The sequence below is a fragment of the Tasmannia lanceolata genome, unplaced genomic scaffold (assembly GCF_043159265.1).
Source record: "Tasmannia lanceolata isolate RefF3 unplaced genomic scaffold, GAP_Taslan_0.1 ptg000008l, whole genome shotgun sequence".
NCBI classification, from domain to species: Eukaryota; Viridiplantae; Streptophyta; class Magnoliopsida; order Canellales; family Winteraceae; genus Tasmannia; species Tasmannia lanceolata.
This window is the reverse complement of record NW_027518685.1, coordinates 68,134,456-68,158,614: the sequence shown is the minus strand read 5'-3', so window position 1 is coordinate 68,158,614 and position 24,159 is coordinate 68,134,456. Positions and strand designations below refer to the sequence as shown.

At 37.3% G+C, this 24,159-nt stretch overlaps 1 protein-coding gene and 1 long non-coding RNA gene across 24 annotated transcripts in view; both read left to right on the top strand.

Moving 5' to 3' along the window:
• Nucleotides 1-1,067, top strand: part of LOC143885521 (uncharacterized) — a 42,480-nt gene extending 41,413 nt beyond the window's left edge. Inside the window, exon 5 of the long non-coding RNA XR_013253377.1 lies at nucleotides 649-1,067. This is a non-coding gene — a long non-coding RNA (uncharacterized LOC143885521). The remainder of the gene's footprint in view (nucleotides 1-648) is intronic.
• Nucleotides 1,068-5,464: 4,397 nt separating this feature from the next.
• LOC143885519 (uncharacterized) lies at nucleotides 5,465-22,434 on the top strand. 23 transcript variants are annotated; one of them, XR_013253370.1, is made up of 11 exons: nucleotides 5,465-5,586; nucleotides 8,477-8,630; nucleotides 10,810-10,965; nucleotides 11,411-11,614; nucleotides 16,191-16,288; nucleotides 16,397-16,483; nucleotides 16,993-17,420; nucleotides 17,527-17,609; nucleotides 18,073-18,125; nucleotides 18,475-18,570; nucleotides 19,268-19,729. XR_013253370.1 is itself a non-coding variant. In XM_077389733.1 (10 exons), exons 5-8 carry the CDS (start codon nucleotides 16,219-16,221, stop codon nucleotides 18,098-18,100), a joined length of 225 nt encoding a protein of 74 aa, XP_077245848.1. In that variant the 5' UTR covers nucleotides 5,465-5,586; nucleotides 8,477-8,630; nucleotides 10,810-10,965; nucleotides 11,411-11,614; nucleotides 16,191-16,218; the 3' UTR covers nucleotides 18,101-18,125; nucleotides 18,475-18,570; nucleotides 19,268-19,729. The 23 variants fall into 23 exon arrangements, 14 of the variants coding, with proteins under 14 accessions (XP_077245848.1, XP_077245849.1, XP_077245836.1 ...); XR_013253368.1 differs by having other exon boundaries at nucleotides 16,371-16,483; XR_013253371.1 differs by lacking the exon at nucleotides 11,411-11,614.
• The last annotated feature ends 1,725 nt before the right edge of the window (nucleotides 22,435-24,159 follow it).

Here is a 24,159-nt window from a genome sequence, read left to right as displayed (position 1 = left end):
AGTGTGATGTGAGTGTAATTACATCATTGTTTGATTCAAGTGTAATGTGAGTGTAATTTCTGCTTCTATGAGTTGAGTTGCCTTGCCAAACAAGAATTTTCCTTAAAAATTTGCGTCAACGTGAAAAAACCCGACCCGACCCGAGATTTATCATGGGTAGGGCCGGGTTTGGGAATCGTGGGTTTTCCGAAAAAAACCCGACCTGACCCGACCCGAGATATTTCTCGGGTAGGGTTGGGTTCTCCAAAACCCGACCCGCCCGACCCGAGTTGCAGCCCTACCTAGTATCATGCCTCTTGGCAAAAGTAACAAATTTTTCTTCCTTCATTTGTCTGTTCGGTTTTAGCTAAAACAACATATTTTTGTTGTAAGGTGGGGTCCATTTTTTGGCTATCCAAGTCATAATCAAAGGGGAATAAAAGAGGATGAAATAGAACGTGGGTCCAATGGCCCACACAAAATCAAAAACTACTATTGAGGCAATTTATGTTAAACTTGGGGCTTTCATGCATGCAGGCATCAACGCAGGGAAGTTGGTGGTCATGAGAGTCACACCTTTGATTGATCTAATCCGTTTATTTCGTTAGCATTGCTTTGGTAATAAATTAAATGTGCTCATATGTTTTTGTCTTCATCATTTTCTTGTAGGCTTATGCAGCTTAAAAAGACTCAAGACTCTATATCTCTGGGGAAACCAACTTGATGATCGAAGTCTTCCATCATGTCTAGGAAACCTTTCGTCCCTGGAAGATTTAGATTTATCATTTAATAATCTTAGAAACCCATTTGGCAACTCAACAGGTACGGCGTGGCAAAAGTATTTTTCTCATCTGAAATGATGATGGTTGAAGTAGTTTTTCTCTTCACTTTCACTTGTCTCATAATTTCAATGATACGCTTTTGATATAGTCCTTAGGGTACAACAGCTGCACCCTTTTTCAATTTTCGAAAGGCAAACTGATCACTGCATATAATGACTGTCATAGGCCTATGAAAAATATAATAATAAAAAGTTAACCTGTTTTTTCTTTTTGGAGAAACCATAAAAACGAGGATTGATTGATCAATAGACTAGTATCATGTCTCTTGGGGAAAGTAACAAATTTTCCTTCCTTCAATTTTTAAAATAACACAAATACACATTAGATTAAGGGCAGTGATAAATCGACTCCCAAATATCTTAAATTGACTCCCCATGTGTCTATCTCTCTCTAACCCAGAGGAGAGAGAAAGACACATGGGGAGTCGATTTAAGATATATGGGAGTCGATTTATCACTCCCCTAGATTAATTGTCTATTCAGTTTTAGCAAAAACAACTTATTTTTGTTGCAAGCTGGGGTCCATTGTTTGGTTATCCAAGCCATTCAACTCATGCTCATATGCTGGTGGATCAATACCATACAAAAAAGTTTTGTTTTTCTTGGATAAATTAGGCAAAAACAGAAAAGGGAATAAAAGGGGAAGAAATGGAAAGTGGGTCCATTGGTGCGGCGATCAAAGGAGAACCCAAGATATAGGTCAAAATCCATTTGGTCAAAAGCGAAAGATCTTGGGTTCGATGGAGATCCAAGAACAAAGTGAACAGCAAGGAATCCAAGATCAATCACGGAGACCTCTCAATCGCAATTATATGTCCAAAACGACATTATTCCAAAGCAAGAGAACTTAAATCTTAGGGTTTTTAAAGATCAAAACCATTTTTTGGATGGGATTTTAGCTTGGATCACGATTTCTGGCCTCCAAGATGGTCTCTCCACTTTCTCCCACACGAACACGCTCCTTTAGAGCTGTTACACCATTAGATTAGGTTAAACTCTGGAAAAACCCCTCAAAAGTTGTATTTTTAGGTGTTTAATATGATCCCTAACCCAGGTTTTGCAAATAGACAAAAACACCCTCTGAAAGCTTTAGCTTCTATCAGAGAGGCGTTAAATGGGGCGAATGCCGAGTCCAAGCGGCGAATTTATCACCGCCCTTTCTAATGTGATTAGAACCTTATGGGACACCCTGCGAGGAAGTACAAGGTTAATGGTTATAATCACATTCATGGTCATGGCCCTTTTGGATTGCAGGAATTTTCTTTAAAAGTTTGAAAAAGAAAATTTTTATAAAATTTCTTCCTTTTCCATTGATTGATTACAAAGTTTTATTTATTAGGACTTTCATTTTACAATGGTACCCCTCTAAATAAACCGTAACCATATGATTTCAGTCTACATTGTGAAATAAACAAAATCAAAGAAAATATTTTGTGCGAGAAATGTTTTCTTGCAATCCAAACAGGACCTAAACAAATCTCATGGCTCAGGATCATCTGATCAAGATTGGGAAAATGATAAAGAGCCACTTTTCTGGCTGTCTTCTAAATCAACAGAATTGATCATGTCCACATGGCACAAGTGTGCCCAGAAAGTGATCAATAGGGGAAAAAATCTAAGGGTGATTTTTTTTAGCATTTTTCATATAAGTCATATAAAACTTTGAGATTTCTCCCTTGCATTGAGAGCAATTTATTGTTTAGTAATAAATGAAATGGGTTTTGGGTTTTTACGTCTTGTTCGTTTTTTCTTGTAGGTTTATGTGGCTTGAAGAGACTCACGTATCTAGATCTCAGCGATAAAACTTTCACGATCAAAGTCCTCCATCATGTCTAGGCAACCTCTCCTCCTTGGTAGAACTGGATTTAGTTGGGACTAATCTGACATTGGGAGCCATCTCAACAGGTATGGGGCAATAGCTTTCCCTCGCCCAAAATGATGATTCTGTTATTTTTCTGCATAGTACCCGCTTTAAGAAAAGTAAACTATAGATTTAATAAAGAAAATGGGAAATGATATTCCCACCCCCTCTTTTAAGATCTTTGGATCTCACAAGTCACAACACAGAGACAACCAATACAATGGCTGGGCCGAATCTTATAGTTATATCATCTCCACATGTTTACAGGACTAATTATGTTATTACTTTGAGTGGTCATGGTTAGGATGAAGCCTAGGGTCAACATTAAGTTCCACATATGGTCAGGGGTGTAATCAAGACCGTTGATCATGTTGACCATCATGAGGCAACCCATATTGTCCAAGTCTTATGCCTAACTGAGATCTCATTTGTCAGATTAAGGCCTCTAAATATCAAAGCTTTAGCTTCTTTTAGTAGGATCCTTAAAACAAGGCTTGATTGGTTAGCATCTCCATATTTTTTTTGGCATATTCTTTCACGATTGTCTCAAACATAACAGAATGTTATTTCATTTTCCTAAGAATAGGGATATTTTTGTCTTAAAAAATAATTATGACTATAACCTTACACACAAGACACAGCATAACAACCTCCCTAAATATTTTTGTTATGTTATTCTACGTACCACGTAGGCCTTGCTAGGACTTATAAGCTGTCTTTTACCTTCTTCTTTTTTCTTTCGAACTAGTGAAAATTTATTACGAGCACTCACAAAAAATGCAAAGAAAACACCAACACAAGAAATCTGATGAAGTTTAAGGGGAGAAAATAAAAAATCTCAAGTTGCATGATCTCCTTACAAGATGGAATGGGACATGGTGACCCTTTACACTGGGGCTGCACACGGTTCGGACCAGTTTGGTTTAGGGAGTTTTTTTGAAACGAATCAATCACATCTGTTTGGAGAAAATCCAAACCATAACCAAACCGATCGGGGGGTACAATCAAACCAAACCAAACCAAACTGATTTTGACCAGTTCGGTTCTGTTCGGTTCACGGTTTATCCGGTACACATCCAAATCAAGTAGTTAAATACATTTATCTATCCAAAATAAAAAGGTTTATCTATCCAAATCGACCATCAACGATGTGCAACGAGACCGGCAAGCTCTCTCTCTCTCTCTCTCTCTCTCTCTCTCTCTCTCTCTCTCTCTCTCTCACACACACACACACACACACACACACACACATGAAACAAAAAATGAAGAGACCCCTCCCTCTCTAACCCTAATCGATATAGGGGATGATATATTCGATCCCTCCGGCCGCCCCTTTTCTTCTCTTGGACAACCCCTCTAAGTATTTAGGACTATTATTTTCACACTTCTAAGGGGTGGTCTAAGGGGAAGGGGTGAATGTATTCTTTACTTTTGAATACAGGGAATTGATATAGACATACCTCCCTTCTTTAAATCACCCCTCTTCTCTTTGCAAATGAAATAACTCACCTTAGATTTGATAATGACACAAAATCAGTTCGTCTTTTCCTCCATTTCTCGGTTCGGTTCAGTTAATTTTCGGTTTAAAAATCTAAAACCGTGAACCGAACCGATGGGATCGGTTCGGTAAAATTCTAAACCGTGACCGAACCAATGCCGAGAAAAAACAAACCAAACCAAATCGAAAGGCACGGTTCAGTTCGGTTTATCGGTTTGGCCGGTTTTTTGTGCAGCCCTACTTCACGCAATCAAGTATCTCAAGTTTTCAACAATCAACTCTGAAATTCCCATAGATATGCACAGAGCCTAAAAGACAACCATTCACATTTGGCATCCAAAACAAACAGGACCTAACTGAACTAATCAATCCCATATGCTCTACATTGTTAAAAGTATAAAAGATAAATAGCGCCTTTCTCCAACAGCTTAAGCATTAGGAGAAGTTGGTAAGTTAACATGGTATCAGAGCCAAAGGTTTTGAGTTCAAACCTCCTGGATAGCAAAAATCCACATGCGATGGTCGGCCCAAAGTGGGACCACATGTGCCACGTGTTTGCCAAGTGGGCCACACGTGCAGGGGAGTGTTAAAAGTATAAAAGATAAATAACGCCTTTCTCCAACAGCTTAAGCATTAGGAGAACTTGGTAAGTTAACATACATGACCCTTATGTGATATGTATGGAAGCCTTTTTTGTCACTTGGTATGCAACTATCATCAGTGTATATGTACCTAATACCCAAATGATGATCCCTAACGTTCTCCCTAAGGACCCTAACAATATGATACTTAAAGTAATTATGCTTATTGTCATTGTCACTCTTCTTTCTCCTTAGAGAAGAACCTACTGTAACATTATCCCAATAAATAACACATAGCCTAGAGATATGAGTGCATGACTCCAAGCCTAGTGATAAAATTCTGCAACCATAGTGCCTGTATGATGAAGACAAGAGTTCTGACCAAGCTGAACAAAAAGAAGAAGAGTACTTGAGCCAACTGGAACATCCAAAGGCTTTGAAAAGATCTGAGCTGGAACATCCGAAGGTTCTGAAAAGATCCGAGCGGTTGAAGGGCAAAGTTAAAGGGACTGTTAATAAGTAGTAGTGGCAACCATGTAATAAGGCGTACATTGAAGGGGTGAAGAGAATTGGGAAGAGGACCACTGCCACATGGCGGCCTAAGAAGGCCAAGTGTCTAGGGGGACCACTTGGGTCAAGGACAGATGTCAATATCTCCTTGCAGTCTTCCACCTATAAATAGGAGGGAGGGAGGGAGGGATGGATGGATGGGGACTTTTGGCTGAGAAGAAAAATTGAGGGTCCAAAATTCTCAAAGGCTCTGGAATCGGATTGGGAGCTTGGGGAAAAGGAGTTTTAGCAGAGGAAGTGTGGAGGATCTTGAAGTGTAAGATCTTTTCCATACTTTTGCCTTTGTTTTCAGTTTTGAATCCAAGACTGAGATCTCCTCTATTACTCTGTTCTTTCTTGTTTCATAGACTGTAATTCTTCTTCTTCTTTTTTCTCTTGGATCCCTTCAAGATCTATACAATGTGTGAGCTAAGTTCAGTTGGAAAATCTCAGATGTTTCCTCTACTTTCATAGCAAATTATCTTTAGAATATCCTACATTTTTTCCCTCTTCTTTACTTCCTTATTAAACTTCTTTTTCTTTGCAAATGTTGGAGTTGCAAGAGTAATGAGGTATTAGATCATAGTAGGTCTTTACTAGTTATAAGTTTGCATCCAAATGTTAGATCCACATCAAGAATTTGGTATCAGAGCTGGATCGGAAAGGTTTCTAAGCTTTTTCCCGATCCTGAGTAACCTATCTTCATCTCTGTAGTGATCTGATCCTAAAGCTTGTGTATTGGATCTGTCATTTTGATCGATTTTTTTTTCTTGTTCAACATGCAAATTGTGACTTCATTTTTGAGTTAGAGGAAGATCTCTGCAAGTAAACTACTCTCTCTGTAGACAGATGTCTATTTGCTCTGAGACTCGACATGTATTCTAAGATATCGTGATTTTAGTGGATCTTGTTGCAATTCTTTCCTATTTTGATCAGATCTGGAACTTTAGAAAGATCTCCTACATGTTTTACACTTGATCAGTAGTGTAACTTGTTGAACGAGGTTTATGTTTTTTTTTTTTTTTATTCGATCATTGTCCTTGAACAAATCAATTCATCTTCACTTCTTCTTACATATGTTGATCCGTTCATTGAAATCTTCTTATACTTGTATTTCTTTTTCCATTTCAGTCGTGTTAATCCTTTAGCCTTTGTTTTCACTAATTGTTTACCAAGTCGAAATCTGAGCACCACACGATCGGCTAAGAGGATCATTAATTTTCTCATCCACTTCTCCTGCTGGTCATCAAATGTGTCTTTTTTTTGTTAATCTCACTACCGCTTAAAGAGTTTAGATCTTTAATTCTCCAATGCGTTGCTCAACTGTCTTCAGCAAGCTGGTGGAGAATTAGTTCACTTCAGCTACTCAAGAAGACTTCTCTGTACTTGATCTACATCTTGTGAAAAAAAAAAAAGGAGAAAAAAAAAGGAGTTCTGCTGAAGAGGATCGAGTAGATCAGTTTGAAGTGAGCTGAGAATTGAGCTGAGAATTGTCGACACCAGAATTGTGACAGAGCAGCACCATCACCATTCTTCTGGTTGTTTGGACACCAATTACTATTAAAGAAAGGCTTTGAGCCACACAACGATAACATCAGACATTGATCGATCATACTTGTATTCAACCACTCCTTTCACTACCTCCTTAGAGCTGCAAGTGACAAAACTTGTGAACAGTCTCTGAACCATTGTTAGGATTTTTCAAGCAGCCGCTGATGCCTCCTAAACGAGGGACTACAACTGAGACTGAGGAAGGGTTTCACAACTCTTCATATACAGCGCTATCGGGTAAGATCCATACGTTGGCAACTCGCCAAGAGGAATTTCTAGCACTGGAAGTGCAAAGACAGCAGCAATTAGACCTCATAATGGAGAGGTTGGACCAGCTGAGCGTGCAACGGCGTTCTCCGACCCCTCCACTACCACCTGGATTTGAGGATACAGGGAATGATGAGGAAGGAACCAGGACTCCTATGAGACGGGACAAGGCAGGTCCTAATCTGCCACGGCACAATCCACCTCATTTTGATCCTCCGTTTGTGCGCCACAACAACCGATGGGAACATGGCCTCAAAATAGAATTTCCGGAGTTCAATGGGGGAAGAGAGCCCAAAGATTTACTAGACTGGGAGGCCACTGTGGAAGAAACATTGGACCTTAAGGAGATACCGACCGACAAGGTCGTTGCCTTATTAGCAACTCGATTGAGAGGACGTGCATTGGCTTGGTGGCAAGCTGAAAAGTTCCGCCGGCGCAAACTTGGAGAGCCACTAATCTCTTCATGGGAGATGTTGAGGCGGGAACTATGAAGGGAATTCTTACCATACAAACTCTGCCTCCATACTAGAAGGAAAGATCTGACACTAATGCTTCATGTTTTCTATGAGAAGAGATTTCCCACCTTCCACATAAGTAGGACATATCCTAAAGTAAACTTCATATAATCGAGGTATTGTATTTATAAGAGAAAATTAGCAGGTTAGCCATTTGAGACTAGTCCTTAAACAGAACATCGCTCAAACAAAACCTCAAATGAGTCTTACGATCTAGCCTAGGGTCAACATCATGTCATACATAGGGACAAGGGTATGGAATCAAGATCATTGATCAAGTGAAACATGATGAGGAAAACCCATATGGTTCTAGTCCCGTACGTAATGGTCATCACATTCACCCTATTAAGTACTATAAATATCAAAGCTTTAGCTTATGATAGGTAAAACCTTAATGAAGCCGAATACTCAAGTGCTCGGATCATTCAGTCAAGGTTGGGCAAACAATAATAGGCCAGGTTTGTGTTCGCCAGTTAGTTAACAAAACAGATCACATCCACAGGGCACAAGTGCTAAACTTGGGGCTTTGATGCATGCAGGCATCATCGCAGGGAAGTTGGTGGTCATGAGTCCCACCTTTGATTGATCTAATCTGTTTATGTCGTCAGCATTGCTTTAGTTCTCCAAAAACCCAAGTGTCACTCCAAACGAACACTCCTAGCATCTCACAATGTGTCTATCCAAAAGAAAACAAGGCCTGAGAATCACTTTTTTAGCTTTTTTCTTTTAAGTAATATAGAAATCTGATTTTTTTCCTTTGCATCGAAAGGAATTTGTTTTTTGGTAATAAATTAAATGTGCTCATATGTTTTTGTCTTCATCATTTTCTTGTAGGTTTATGCAGCTTGAAGAGACTCAAGACCCTAGTACTCGAGGATAACCAACTTGATGATCGAAGTCTTCCATCATGTCTAGGAAACCTTTCGTCCCCTGGAAGATTTAGATTCATCAAATAATAATCTTAGAAACCCAATTGGCATCTCAACAGGTACGGAGTGGCAATAGTATTTTTCTCATCCGAAATGATGATGGTTAAAGTAGTTTTTCTCTTCACTTTCACTTATCTCATAATTTCAATGATACACTTTTGGTATAGTCCTTAGGGTACAACAGCTGCACCCATTTTCAATTTTCGAAAGGCAAACTGATCACGGCATATACTGACTGTCATAGGCCTATGAAAAATATAATAATAAAAAGTTAACCTGTTTTTTCTTTTTGGAGAAACCATAAAAACGAGGATTGATTAATCAATAGGCTACTATCATGTCTCTTGGGGAAAGTAACAAATTTTCCTTCCTTCAATTTTTAAAATAACACAAATACACATTAGATTAAGGGCAGTGATAAATCGACTCCCAAATATCTTAAATTGACTCCCCATGTGTCTATCTCTCTCTAACCCAGAGGAGAGAGAAAGACACATGGGAGTCGATTTAAGATATATGGGAGTCGATTTATCACTCCCCTAGATTAATTGTCTATTCAGTTTTAGCAAAAACAACTTATTTTTGTTGCAAGGTGGGGTCCATTGTTTGGTTATCCAAGCCATTCAACTCATGCTCATATGCTGGTGGATCAATACCATACAAAAAGGTTTTGTTTTTCTTGGATAAATTAGGCAAAAAAAGAAAAGGGAATAAAGGGGAAGAAATGGAAAGTGGGTCCATTGGTGCGGCGATCAGAGGAGAACCCAAGATATAGGTCAAAATCCATTTGGTCAAAAGCGAAAGATCTTGGGTTCGATGGAGATCCAAGAACTAGGTGAACCCCAACGAATTCGAAATCAATCACAGAGATCCTCCAAAAACACAATTATATGTAAAATAATGACCTTATTCCAAATCAACAAAACTTAAATCTTAGGGGCTGTTTAGATACACAGATTTTAAAATCCAGAGTTTTAGCTTGAAAACAGTGTAATAGAGGGTTCATGATCAGGCTGTTGTATGTTGTCCTGACAACGTTTCTTGGATTTTAAGTGAGAAATTCAGGTTTTAAAAATCTCTCCTGCATCCTGAGATTTCTAACTGGCGGCAAGAAGGGCGAGAAGTAAAAAATGAATCAAAAAACGATGGCTGGTCTGCTTCTTCTCTTGTGTCTTAAACTAAAATTTTGAAGAAATCCCGGATTCTAAAATCCGCGTATCCAAACGGCCCCTCGGTGTTTTTAAAGATCAAAACCATTTTTTGGATGGGATCTTACCTTGGATCACGATTTCCGACCTCCACTTTCTCCCACACGAACATGCTCCTTTAGGGCTGTTGCAGGTTAAAGTCTAGAAAAACTACCCAAAAGTCCTATTTATAGGTGTTTAATATGAAGCCCTAACCCAGGTTTTGCAAACAGACAATAACACCATCCTTGTCTAAAGAGGGGGACGAATTTGCTTAGGGGTACTTTCGGGCATTTCAGTTAGGATAAGCCTAGGCTCAACATCAAGTCCGACAAATGGTCAAGGGTGTAATCAAGACTGTTGATTTAACGGACTATCATGAGGCAACCCATATAGTCCAATCAGATATCCTATATGTCAGATTTAAGGCCTACAACTATCAAAGCTTTAGCTTCTTTTGGGGACAAGGAAATGGGCCATATAAAAGCTTTAGCTTCTATTAGAGAGGCGTTGAAGGGGGCGAATGCCGACTCCAAGGGGCGAATTTGTCACCGCCCATTCTAATCGGATCAGAACCTTGTGGGCTACCCCATTAGGATGTTCTAAGGTCAATGGTTGTAATCACATTCATGGTCATGGCCCTTTGGGTTGCAGGAATTTTCTTAAAAAGTTTGGAAAAGAAATTTTTTATAAAATTTCTTCCTTTTCCATTGAGTGATTACAAAGTTTTATTTATTAAGACTTTCATTTTATAATGGTACCCCTCTAAATAAACTGTAACAATATGATTTCAGTCTAAATTGTGAAATAAACAAAGTCAATGAAAATATTTTGTGCCAGAAATGTTTTTCTGCAATACAAACAAGGCCTAAACAAATCTCATAGGATGAATACTAGGCCAAGATCAGATGCATCACACGTAGGCCCAAGGGTGTGCGTAACCAAGGCCCTTGATCTGGCAAAACATCATGAGGCAACGTATATGGCCACCTAACGGCCATCCCATCAGTAAGATTAATTATTGAAACCATCTTGATCATTTTTCTTGTAGGATTATGTGGCTCGAAGAGACTCGAGCATCTAGAACTCAGCCTTAACAATCTTCACGATCAACGTCTTCTATCATGTCTAGGCAACCTCTCCTCCTTGGAAGATCTGGATTTATCAGAGAATAATCTGACATTCACATTTGGCGCCATCTCAACAGGTACGGGGCAATAGCTTTTCCTCGCCCAAAATGATGATGTGTGGAGTATTTTTTGACAGGATTTTGTTATTTTCTGTCATAGTACTCGCTTTAAGAAAAGTAAACTATACATTTAATAAAGAAAATGGGAAATGATATTCCCACGCCCTCTTTTAAGATCTTTGGATCTCACAGTCACAGGTCACAACCCAGAGACAACCAATACAATGACTGGGCCATATCTTATAGTTATATCATCTCCACATGTTTACAGTACTAATTACGTTATTACTTTGAGTGGTCATGGTTGGCTCCAGATTTGTCTGGAGGAACTTTCTCCCGCCCCTCTAATAGCAAGGGGTGTGTAAATATCAAATCCATGTTGATATTTACACAAACTTCCTCCAGCTCCACATATGGTCAGGGGTCTAATTTTGGGACCATTTTCTCTGTCTTATTCTTACAGGGATTTGCAAACTAAGGAATTTAAGTTACTTGAATCTCGGGAGCAATTCAATTGAGGGTGGTATTCATCCATGTATGGAAGGCATGCATAACCTGCAAGAGCTTAATCTCTCCGACAATCGCTTTACAGGGAAGATTCCTTCATTCATTTTCAACAACCTAACGAAGATAGAGTCTATTGGGCTTTCAAATAATCAGTTCATGGGTATGTTCTCATTTTCTATTTTTGCGAACCTCTCACGGCTTTCATTTGTTGACCTTTCAAACAATGTCCAATTAGGGGTTGAAACCCAACACCCACACTGGGTTCCTACTTTTCAACTCTGGTTTTTGTCCTTAGAAAATTGCAACCTCAACCAACGTAGCACTCGCAGCATTCCCAGCTTTCTTTCTAGTCAGCTTCGTTTAATTGATTTAAATTTGGGTCATAACTCTCTTAGAGGGCACATCCCATCTTGGCTATTGTACAATATGTCAAGTGATTCCTTGTCGTTGACGGATAACTTGTTCGAAGGCTCAATTCCTCAGTCTACCCACAACACTATATCAATTCTCACTGTTCTGGATATCTCTGAGAATAATCTAAGCAGGTCACTTCCTACAAACATGGGCACTCTCTTCCCTCGGTTGGTTTACTTCAACCTATCCCAAAATATTTTGCAAGGTACGATCCCCTCATCGATGGGTGAAATAGAACGCTTATATATATTGGACCTATCTTCCAACAACTTTTTAGGAGAAATGCTAAATCAACTCACCAAAAATTGTACTCAGCTGGTTTACCTAAACATATCAAGTAATAGTTTGCAAGGAGACATTCTCCCAGTTGATGCTAACTTGACACGATTGCAATATTTATTTGCCAGCCACAATAACTTCACTGGAAAAATTCCATCTGGCCTGTTAAATAGCCCTGACTTGATGATTCTTGATATGCAAAAAAATTCCCTATCCGATACTATTCCTAGCTGGTTATTCTCCCTCTCAAAATTGGTATCAATTCTTTTAGGCCATAATTTCATTCCAGGACACATTCCAATACAATTGTGTCAACTAAGTAACCTCCATACCTTGGATCTCTCTAACAATTCTTTTTCTGGAAATATACCTTCTTGTCTCAACAACATAAGTTCATGGAAGAAAACTGATCAAATCCAAATTTTCGATTTCGTTCTTAATAATAGATTGTTTCATCCTAGGACTTCAACTTCTTTCACCACAAAGAGTGTAACTTACATTTACGACGGCCTTCCTTTTAGCTTGATGACTGGAATTGATTTGTCCACGAATCAATTGGGGGGTGATATTCCATTCCAAATAGGAGACTTGGGAGAGCTTCACTCATTAAATTTTTCCAACAACCTGCTAACTGGCTATCTTCTACAATCCTTTCAGTACCTAAAAAGCTTGGAGAGTTTGGATCTTTCTCACAACAAGTTAGTTGGGAGAATCCCTTATGAATTAACTCAACTGGATTCACTTGGTGCTTTCTCGGTCGCCTACAATAACCTATCAGGTAATATCCCTTTTGAGAAACACCTTACCACATTTCCTGAGGAAAGCTTTGAGGGAAATCCATATCTATGTGGACCACCACTAGAAAAAAATTGTTCCATGGACATTCCTCCACAACCTCATAGAGATGAGGGGGAAAGTTCCAGGGTTCTTGATAATCCTGTGTTTTTCTACTCATTCGTGGCAATGTCATATGCTTTGGGATTTTAGGCAGTCATCGGCTTTCTCATCCTCAACAAACATTGGAGGCATAAATACTTTAGAGCTATGGATGCATATATTGACTGGTCGATCGAGAAGCTCTCAGAATTCCGTAGTTACTTGAAAATTTGTTGTTTCAAGTAATGGTGCAATTTTCCTTTAGTTGTAATGCAAAATGATTGTTGGAAATATAATAAGCTTTATCTTGAGTTTTAAGGCAATATTTTGCTATTTTTGCAATGAATGGGATCAAATGTCTGTAAACAAAAAAAATCAAACCAGCTTACCCAGAGCAATGGTGTTGATCACTCCAAATCAACAATTATAAGGTTGGGATGGCACAAAAAAATAACTGCTTGAACTTTTAAAACCGAATTTACTTTTTTCAACCGATTTGGACGGTTACCGAAAATGATGTGATGCAATCAAGGGCCATTTTCCTGCTCTTTATGCAAGAGCGCCCTTGCATCTATCATTCCTCATAAATCTGTAAACAAACTTCGGCTCAACTATTTGTTTTTAAAATAAAAATAAAAATAAATAAGGCACAGCTACTCCTAAGCATTATATAAATACTCATTCCAATCTGATAATGTCCTACACACATAAATATTGTCCGTGGGTTATCAATTATGGATTATAAAATTGAGTGTACGATCCGAGGGAAAACCCAATTAATTTGGATCTGCTTTGAAACAGATCCGAGTGGACAGTGGGCTTGTTGACTCCCCAAAAATTAGGTTGCCAGTTTTGAGCCAAGGGCAAATGGAAGAAATTTTGGGTGTGAATTTATCAGGAAGTATCCATGAAAAAAATCCAATCATCATATATTTCCTTTTGAGGGTCAATTTGTTTTGCCATAAAATGGGCGTAAAAGTTTACAGCTGTGAATTATTTACTTTAAAATTTTGCACCTTATTTGTTTTTAGCTGTGCATAACTCGTAATCTCCTTTAGAAAAATGACCAAAGCAACTCTCACAAAAAAATGACCAGAGTACAGCTTGTTAAAAAAATGTAAAACCAGGTGGGTTTTCCTCATTATCAAAACATTATCGTGGAGATAAATATGAGGTGGATGCTCCCTCATGCAACAGACTCTCCGCAAAATGCCTTCTGCGATGAGCGCTGGCAAATCGCTTTTTGGAAATGGTAATAACCATTGACAGCTGGTTAAATAGTACAAGACAAGGCGAGTTAGTGAAATTGTGTACCCCCCCCCCCCCCCCCCCCCAATGACTTGCAAAATCTCTTTTATGATGCATGGCTCTACATGTTTGCTTAGCTAGTTTAGTGGCCATGGTCCCCCAATGACCAATGCAGCCAAGTGTAAAGTAGTCCACCCCCCACCCCCTCCCCCTGCGCCCCAAAGTGTAAATTCCTGTGCAAACAGCCCTATCTTATACATTAATGGATCATATGAAAATTAATGTTTTAATTTTCTCCACCCAACTCTCGATATCACCAGGCCAATAAAGAAGACAATCTAAATTAGCAGAATAGGAAAAAGGAAAACTGATTCTAACATTCCCCTGCACTTAATTTTAACCTTGTCCCCAAGGTTGGAGATTGATCTTGTGTAAGACTTTCCAAAAAAGGAGAAGAGAGAAGAAATTTGGAAAGTCTTGCATAAGATCAATCTTCAACCTTGGGGTCAAGGTTGAAATTAAGGGCGGAGGAATGTTAGGAATAGATTTTCTTATTTAGAAGCTTTCCTTATTTATGTTATTGCTATCTTATATTAGGTTTCCTTATTTTCTTTTTCCTATTATGCTGATTTATATTTTCTTATTTTTCTTTTCCTAATTTCTATATAATGTAGATGCCGAATGGCCTTTGAGCAGGGAATAATCAAATTAAGTGCAGTTTGCATCTTGGAGGTCGAGTTTCCTCTAATTAACTCATTGGAGGCCTGAGTTTCCTCAAATTAGCTCATTATTTCGCTTTTTTCTATCTTCTTCGTCCCTATTTTCTTTTCTAATAGAACGGTGTTCTATCACATGGCCTCGTTTTGATTGCAGGAATTTTATAAAAATGTTTGGAAAGGACAAACTTGTCCAATTTTTCCTTCTTTTCTTTTGTTTGATTTATATGAAAAATTAAAATAACTTGAACCAACCCGTTCAAGTTTTAATGAAAATGGAACTTTCAATTTATGATGGTATTCAGCTAAATAAGCCATATAATTTTCCTCTTTATTCCAGAGAATTCCTGCAATCCGAACAGAGCCTATATTCAAACAAATCCTAACTGTCTGTTGTGGACAATCCATTGGTAGGGTTTGATCTAATTCTCATTTTGTAATCCTTTCCTTACTATTCTAAAAGCCTAGACCTTGAAATTTCATACCCCTGTCGTTTAAATCTTCCTCCTACGTCCCCATTTTCCAGGCATTTTCGCTATTTCCTTGTTGCTTCCCCTGAAATTTCGTCAGCCATCTTTCACCAAAATTCCCTACCCTTCTTTCATTACTTATTCCCGCCATGTCTAATCCTGCCGGGGCATTTTTACCATTTCCTTGGCTCCTTGCTGCCTAGCCCTTGAAGATACGTGTCATAAACACGTCACCTTAAGCCTTATCCTTCCTTTCCTTCCCAGGCCACGTGTGTTTTTTCCCGCGACAACAAAAAAGTTACACAGAACACCTCTTAACAAAACCTCAACTTTCTTCTCTCTACTTGCGCTTCTTCTTCCTATGCCTGGAAACCCTAGCCTCAGGTCTGTTCGGCGAGAAGAATGTAGATGTCTTTACTTTCTTTTTCTATGTTTCCCTTTCCTCTGCAGAACGATTCTCTTCTTCTTTATGGTTTGGGGGAATGAGTGAACTCGGAAACCCTAGCCTCTCCTTTTAACAATGTTGTTGGTAGCCAGGAGGACAACAAAAAAGGGCTGTGGGGATTTTATCCGAATTCCGTTGTGGGTTTCTTCATTTTTTTTTCCAATTTTTTCTCAACAACTTAAAAAAATAAAATTCTATGGGTTTCTTCTTTTTTTTCCTCAAGTTTATTTGGGTATGTATAAAAAAATTTCTCCTCTTTTTCGTGAATGTTTTTTCCATTGTTCGCAGTTACTGACATTGGAATAACTTCTCTCCAATGCAAGTGGATTCGGCACAAGTGCTCAGTATTGCTTTGTTTTTGCCCATTTTCTACAACTTTCTCTCAGGTGCTTGTAAAATCATTTTCATGTTGTTTCCTTTTTTTCCTGTTTTACTCAGTAACAAATATTTTTCAACCGGAGATTTTAGGATTAGATTCGAGAAATTTGTTTCAGAGCATTTGACAGAGCAGCCATCAAGTTTTGGGTCGCCATGCAGGTATCAATTTCAATCTTGATGATTATGAGGATGATTTGAAGCAGGTGAGATAGAGATAGTTTTGGGTTTTTTTATTTTCTTTTTTTATCTCTGCTTTCATTGATTTTTTAGTTTTTTCTTATCTTTGAGCTCTGTTAGAAGCAGGGAGTTAATCTTCTTTTTTAACCATAAGTAGTTTTGGTTGTTAAATTAGATGTGACCCATTTTCTCCTTTGTCCTTTAATAGGACCTGCTTATATTTTTTACAGCAGAAACTCATTAAAGTGAACATATGTTAGTAGGAGAGAGTTTTATTATGTCTTCTTTGGTTAATCGGAGAACTTATCAGATGGTACATGGTTTTCTAATATTGAACATTGGCAGTTCCTGTGTCCACAGAACCTATGGTATTATTAATGAATGCTTCCATACCTTGTTTTAACTCAGTTTCTGAAGATATTGACTTCAATTTATGCGTAGAAATTCTTGTGTCCACAGCTCGTGGGGGTATTGGATGCTTCTATACCTTGTGTTAACTTAGTTTATGAAGATATTGACTTCAATTCATATGTAGATGCACAGGAACTCGAGCAATTGCAGGTTAAGATTGAGTAGGGCACTTATTACATGGGAATGATTGGTATCGTAATGTCTCAAGATGATGCCGACATTACATTGGTTACTGTGACAGACGGTTAGGTGTTAGAGCTTGGAAGATCCTTTGATGAAACACTATGCATTCAAGATGATGTTCAGGGAGGTGCACTTTACCATGTTGTGACTTCGGATAGGGATGAGATAGGGCATTCAGAGGGCATGATGTACTCAGAGTTGAAAGTCAAGTAGAGTAGCGCTTTAGATGCAAATACTCAGAAAAGCTTTAGCAAGACTGCTACATTTCCTTCTTCAGAGGAGATGCTATCATAGTTTATGTCTATGGATCATAGTAACAGGAAAACCGATGCTTGCTCCATGCACATAGTGACAGGAAAACTGAGTCATGTCTGTGCTTGCTCCATGCCTCTGCTTGTATTTCTCAAATCCATGTTTTATATGATTTTCATGGATGTAAGAAATCAGAAAGGCTGATATCTCATATTTTTTGTAGGATTTCTTGATGGATTTTTCTCTAATTCATTATATGCCCCCCTCTAAAGTGGCTGTGGTCATTAACAGCTACTACAGAAACAGGTAAAAGTTGTATTCGATCATGATTTCTTATTTTTCGTTCGCATTCCCTTTTAGATCTTACTATCTTCAACCAACTTTCAAATCCTGATTAGATTTCTCTCTCTCTCTCTCTCTCTCTCTTGTTAATTTGATCAATGGATTCAAACAAATTCTTGTATTTGATGGATAGACACCAATGAAGAGAGACCAAGAGAAACTCACCCTACATTTACAGGCTAATGATATTTGCGCTGCCATGTTTTGTTAATGAGACAAGGTGAGTTTGTCTCATTATTTGAACATGGTAGTGGGAATATCAGTGGCCTGTTTAATTTCCAGGAGTTCAATAGTAGCTCTTCTTGTGGGATTGTCATTTGTAATGGGTCCTGTCTAGCTGTTTAAACTCTGTGGCGTGCCATATTCAATAGCTCCATTTTGTACGATATTGTTTCTTACATTGTTTTTTCTCCCTTCTCTTATTTAGGTTCCTTTCAATACATGGAAAACACTGAATCGACTAATACTCTAGAAATCAAGGTTTGCATTGTTTTTTCTCATCCGCCGTGTATCAACCACACATCTAATAGCTTTCTCGAGCCTGTGCCCTCTTATCTATTTTTGTGATATAGAAGCAAAGAAGTTCTGCAGTTTATGTGATAAATTGTGTTCTTTAGGTTGTAATGATTTAGTGATCTGGTTCTCTTAATGTTCTGCTTTCTCTATTTTGTTAATTACCACAGACGAATGATATGGAATGTTGTAAGCTAAAGAAATTTTGTAGCTTGGTTGGAACTATGCAGGCTCTTCTTTATCCGTATTGATTTGTTCTTTTGGATGATTTTCTTCTTGGATTTTGATATTTTGGTGAATGGGTGTGATTGAACAGGGTAGCAGACTAAGTGTCTCATTTTGACATGCACAAATTGCACATTGAAGTTCGGGTTCTTCAGGATGTTGGGAGTTCTATATTTTACCATGGCAGGTATATAATCCAATAGCATGCAAATTTATAGCTTGGTTGGTATAGTGATAGAATCATGGTTACACTATATTCATCTTTAGAATGAGCTAAAAATCATTTTAGACAATTTCACACCTGCCATTTCTAAGCCAAGTTACAATTACTTTGGTCTGTAATTTATGTTGAGTTTTGGGAAAAAACTTATGGAGTTTTCACACATTTTATTTCTTCAAGTTTAAAGATTTAACCATGGTTGAAAATATTTCGGTCATCACTAGATATGAGGGAAAATTTCCTATAGAATATCACTCACTCAAGCTTCTTTCATACTTTAAATCTTTTCCATGTATAGGAAACCGAGATAGAAGAACATGAGGAGTATCTTACTTAAAGTTAGGCTTCTCTTACACTGATTGGTCTGTTAATGAACTTGATGTAGCTGTTCTAATTTACTCTTGCTATCTTAATAGGAAGAACAAATTTGTTTACACACTTGTGTCTTCTTAGATTGACTCATTTTTTCCTTTTTCCTTTCATTTCTCAGGGTTAACAATAAAAGAGTAAGGTTAGGGTTTTGAATTTTACCTCATTTATCACTACATGAAATTTATTTTTGTTTCCTTGTTTTAATTTTCAATTTGTAGCATAATTAGTTGCATTGGAATGTATATTGCGTAAAGAAATTTCAACACCGATATCGACATTTCATTTTATGCAGATTGAAATCGAAGGATCCTATATAGAAGCTTGCTAGGTTCATTTGGATGGATTAGGGATTTATGGTAGAGGAGCGTCTTCAAGCCCTTCGTCTGGCATTAGTTGTTTTTTGTGAAGGCCAACATAGATTTTCAGCAGAAAGCCAGGCTTCAAGACCAAATGTTTGGGGCGGGGGGCGCTTAGTGAGGTACTGGAGAAACTTTCATTCATGAGTAGCTGAAATTTTATTTAATGGCAAAAGAAACCATTCTCATATGTTTAATGTTACTATAAGGATAGTCTTCAACTCTTTTGTCATTCACAGGCAAGCCCACGTCATTGCTAGTCTGGCAGATTATGCCTTCCTAGATCGATTGGGGATTTGGATGTGGGAGAGTTTTTTTTTTTTTTTGAAATGGATGTGGGAGAGTTTGTTGTTCCTATACCACATGTTAATCAAGTGAAGGTGAGTTTTCTGGGTTGATCTTTCCTGTTGAGTCGAAGTTTCTCATTTATCTTTCTTATGGATTTGCTTATTATTTTATTTACATGGTTTTGAATATGTTATGAAGTTTTGACATGTTAGGCTGCGTAGCTTTCGAATGCCAGAGGAGGAATGCTACCTTTAAATGTCATGCTCTGAAATATAGAAAAGCGGGTTTACAGTGACACTCCTAAACGGGTAAAATAGAAACAGATCTGATGTTTCCACTATTGTTTGGTTGGTACCTTTGAGTGGCATGCGCTGAAATATATACAGAAAACAGGTTCAATTAGACTCCCAAATGAGTTAAAATGGAAGTAAGCACTGATTAAAGCCATAGCTTTCAACCTTGGTATTTATCACAGGCTATGTGATATTTTTTAAATTGCATTACATTATTAGAAATTGATAAAATGCAAAGACAATTTTATTTTTGATGAGTAGGCTGCGGTTTGGCAGGGACCCCTATCGGTTTTATTAGATAAAGATAATGTAAAGACAATTGTGGTATTCTAAAAGAAGTATATAAGCTTCTAACCAGATCATTCAAAAAAGAAGGAAAAAGCTTCTAACTCAAAAAAGAAGGAAAAAGCTTCTAACCAATCTGGCAACGATCTCCAGAAATTGTTACTTGTTTCTACTCAAAATATAACTCAAGAATTCAAGATCTGTTAATTCCGGATCATGTTCCAGAACAAATATGATATAAATTGTAAAGCTATTAAATCTTTGGATCCATGTTCACTTTAATTTCATAGATCTTTAGATTTTGATTGAAATCACATGATAAATCTCTAGAATCATGTCTTCTACTTATAATAAACATGAATTGATGCATTTATAGGCAGTGGCCATTGGTACATTATTTTAAATTAATTTACATTTAAATATCCTTACTAGCTTGCATTTTACTTTCTCGTCCATTTTTTTGAATGCTTATGTTTTAGATTTTTGCTTTAATAATACTGTCTTGGGTTTGTTTTGTTTGTTCCTACAACATATTTATTCTGATGATTTAGCGCCAAATTCTACCGTTTTTTTGTTGTCTTTTCAGCTTTTTAAAATAAAGGCGAGAAAGTATTTCTGCTCTTATAGTTCGATCAGTTCCCACAATTGTTCATTTTTTTTCTCTCTCTTTCATCACTATACCGTAAAAGGAAACGAAATTGAATTTGAGTTTTTTTTAGAACTCAAACCATGTTAACCTGAATTGGCAATCATTAATAATTCTCCAGTTCATTTCCTTCCATTTTCTATGTTGGGATTTTTGTTGAATGGAAATTTTTTTTGTGTGTTGGATTTTCTAGATTTCGTTTACATCTACATCAAAGAACCACCTTCTGTTTAGGTTATATCTACTGATGGAGGCAAGAAAGGGTTTTCGTTGAGCTATGTTGTTTTGGGTTTCTACTTGAATTTTTTGGTTGAGGATTTCCATGTTTCATTTCTTCTTTATTGAGTTTCATGGAGAAATGTAATTGACATCAAACCACCATGAAATTTCAGAGGGTGTTCAGGACTTGTTTTTTCTTTATCAATGAGGTTACTGCTCTTGGTCTTCCTTCTCATGGAAGTTCTTCTGTTTAGGACATATTTATAATGAGGTAATTTTTCTCTCATTTTCTCTGCTTTTTCTCTAATTTGCTTCTACAGATGTTCAACCCACTTGCTTTCTGAAGTTTTGTTTTTTCTTGATTCAATTTTCATTTTTTGGAGTTCGAGTGATATGGGTTTTAATTTTTACTTGGTTGAATTATCGCAGACCCATATTTGGATTTTGATTTGTTTTTTTAATTTCTATCCTCTTTTGTTGGATGTTGTCAGATATGTGATTTTTGAGGCATGATATACTTTTAATGTTCCATAAACTTCAAACAAAATTGTAGCTTCTCTCTGTTTATGTATTGGCACTGTCTTTAGATAGTGATTATTATTAAAAGCTTAATTCCTTGGTTAATACATATCTGTTATGATTAACTTTGGTATTTATCATGGACTATGTGATATTTTTTAAGTAGCATTACATTATTAGAAATGGATAAAATGCAACCACAATTTTTTTATTTTTTATTTTTGCAAAGATAATTGTTTTATTTATGAGTAAGCTGGGGTTTGGCGGGGACCCCTGCTGGTTTTTATTAGATAAAGATAATGCAAAGACAATTGTGGTATTCTAAAAGGAGTATATAAGCTTCTAACCAGATCATTCAGAAAAAAAAAAAGATGCTTCTAACCAATTGTGACTTGTTGCTACTCAAAATATAACTCAAGAACTTGGCTGGTATCTACGACCCCACCTCCTTGGTACTTCTCTTTGCACGCTAATACATTTGGCACTATGGCAAGCACTAAGCATCTTGTAAATGTCATGCAATTCTTCCTGCAAAGTTATGGCGATTTGGAAGTTTTCTTCAATGGTGAATTAGTCAGAGACCTTTTCTTTTGCCTTCTCTTTCAAATCTTTATGAGTGTTCTGACATTAATCATCCAGTACGTAGCATTAGGTCCTGTCATTTAATCAAAATATTTGCCTTCTGTTTTTGGTTTGGTAGGTTTATTTGATTAAATTTTAATTAAAGTAAGATTATTGTATCAGAAAAGAAAGTATAGTCTGGTTTACTTTGAGTGTTTGATATTCAGTGCATTCTTTTGTACCATTTTATCTGTGTTCCTCAAACATTGATCAAGATATTTTGATTCTTCTATTCGAGTTGCTCTGTATAATTTATTTCTTTAAAGTTTGTGGCTGAAGTGTCTTTGTGGTCTAGTCTGCTGATGAACGTGAGATGTGTTTTAGAATTATTTATTCATGCAGAAGTTCTACAACCTCTTTATGTTATTTTGTCACGGAAATTGCTATTTGTACACAAAATGAAGTCCAAATGGACGTTGAAGAGATCTCAATACATGTTTTTGCGGAGCATCTTATTCATTTAATTCATCTGAGCAAATCCCTATTTTGAAATTGTGATACCATTGACAGCTGGTAAAATAGTACAAGACAATGTGAGTTAGTGAAATTATCAGAACATGGTGTGCAAATTTCAGGAGCCTATCAAAATTATTGAATGTGCTACAACAAAGTCTGTATCATATCACATACTTAAGAGACGTTATTTGGATTGCGTATGACGGTAAACTTTTAATACAATTTGGTCGAATTTAATTTTAACAGTGAACTTTTGGTCTTGCACACATAGCATGAGGGGTGCCATGGCCCCCACTGACTGGCAAAATCTCTTTTATGATGCATGGTTAGCTAGTTTAGTGGTCATGTCCCCCAACGACCAATGCAGCCAAGTGTAAATTAGTCCGGCCCCCAACTGTAAATTCCTGTCCAAATCGTTGTATCTTATAGATTAATATGGATATGAAAATTAATGTTTTAATTTTTCTCCACCCAACTCTGAACAAGGATACATGGATCACCAAGCCAATTTTAGATGAAAAGATGGGGCCGACCCTAATGGATGGTCCAGATTAATCAAAGGTGAAACTCACCACGGTGCACGTCCCCTAACCTACTGGTGGATAATCCATCGGTAGGTTTGACGGGATTAGTATTATGGACAGCTCTGTAGTTTTTTTGACGGTCTAGATTGACCGAAAGTGTCTTTGATCTAATTATCATTTTGTAATATATAAACCTGCATCTTCTTTAAATAAATAGAAAATAAATAAAGAAAATGATAATGAGTGTGAGACCTACCATCCTTTAATTATTGATGAGTGATTTAGAGTGTGAGGCACGCAGTGGAAGTATTCTCTTGACTCTCATGTTACACGGATAGAAAGCCATTAAATAAAGAGACGACCTTTCCTGTCACACTTGTGTGTCTCACTCTTCATGAGATGTCACTATTAGTACGGCGTTTTTCCTTTCATTTTCAGTTGGTCCCATATACTTCTACTAATCATGAGCCATCAACGAGGGAATACTTGGCTAAATAGTTTATAAGATAGTACTTATTAAATTTTATTAAAAGTTAAAATTTAACCATAAGGAATTAAAAAACCTAAAATACTTTTCCCTTTAAATACATCTGCTTGGCCCCATCCTGCTAGCTGGCACCCTGTTTTTGCTCTGCCCCATACAAATTTTGTATAACTCAACAAATAGGAAATTTATTATGAAAACATGGTTCTAAATTTTAAATATGATGTCTGTGCTTAGATATGAGTATTTTCTTTTAAAAGTCGGTCCCTCTTTGTTCAAAGATCCAAACCCTTCATTTGGATTACCATAACATAAATATGTTGTGCCTCAATATTCCTAACCCCGGATCAACAGAACGAGGACATTATAGAAAATGATACAGATCGGAGGGTTAGGATCAACCTAAGGGGATGAATTTTCGGGCACAGCCTACTTACATTAAGGTGACCCAAACGAATTATTTAAATCTGGAGGAATGATAGATGCAAGGACG

What these genes read in the sequence shown, in the direction of transcription:
- LOC143885519 (XM_077389721.1), top strand. Translation starts at nt 11,881, where the DNA reads ATGTCAAGTGATTCCTTGTCGTTGACGGATAACTTGTTCGAAGGCTCA.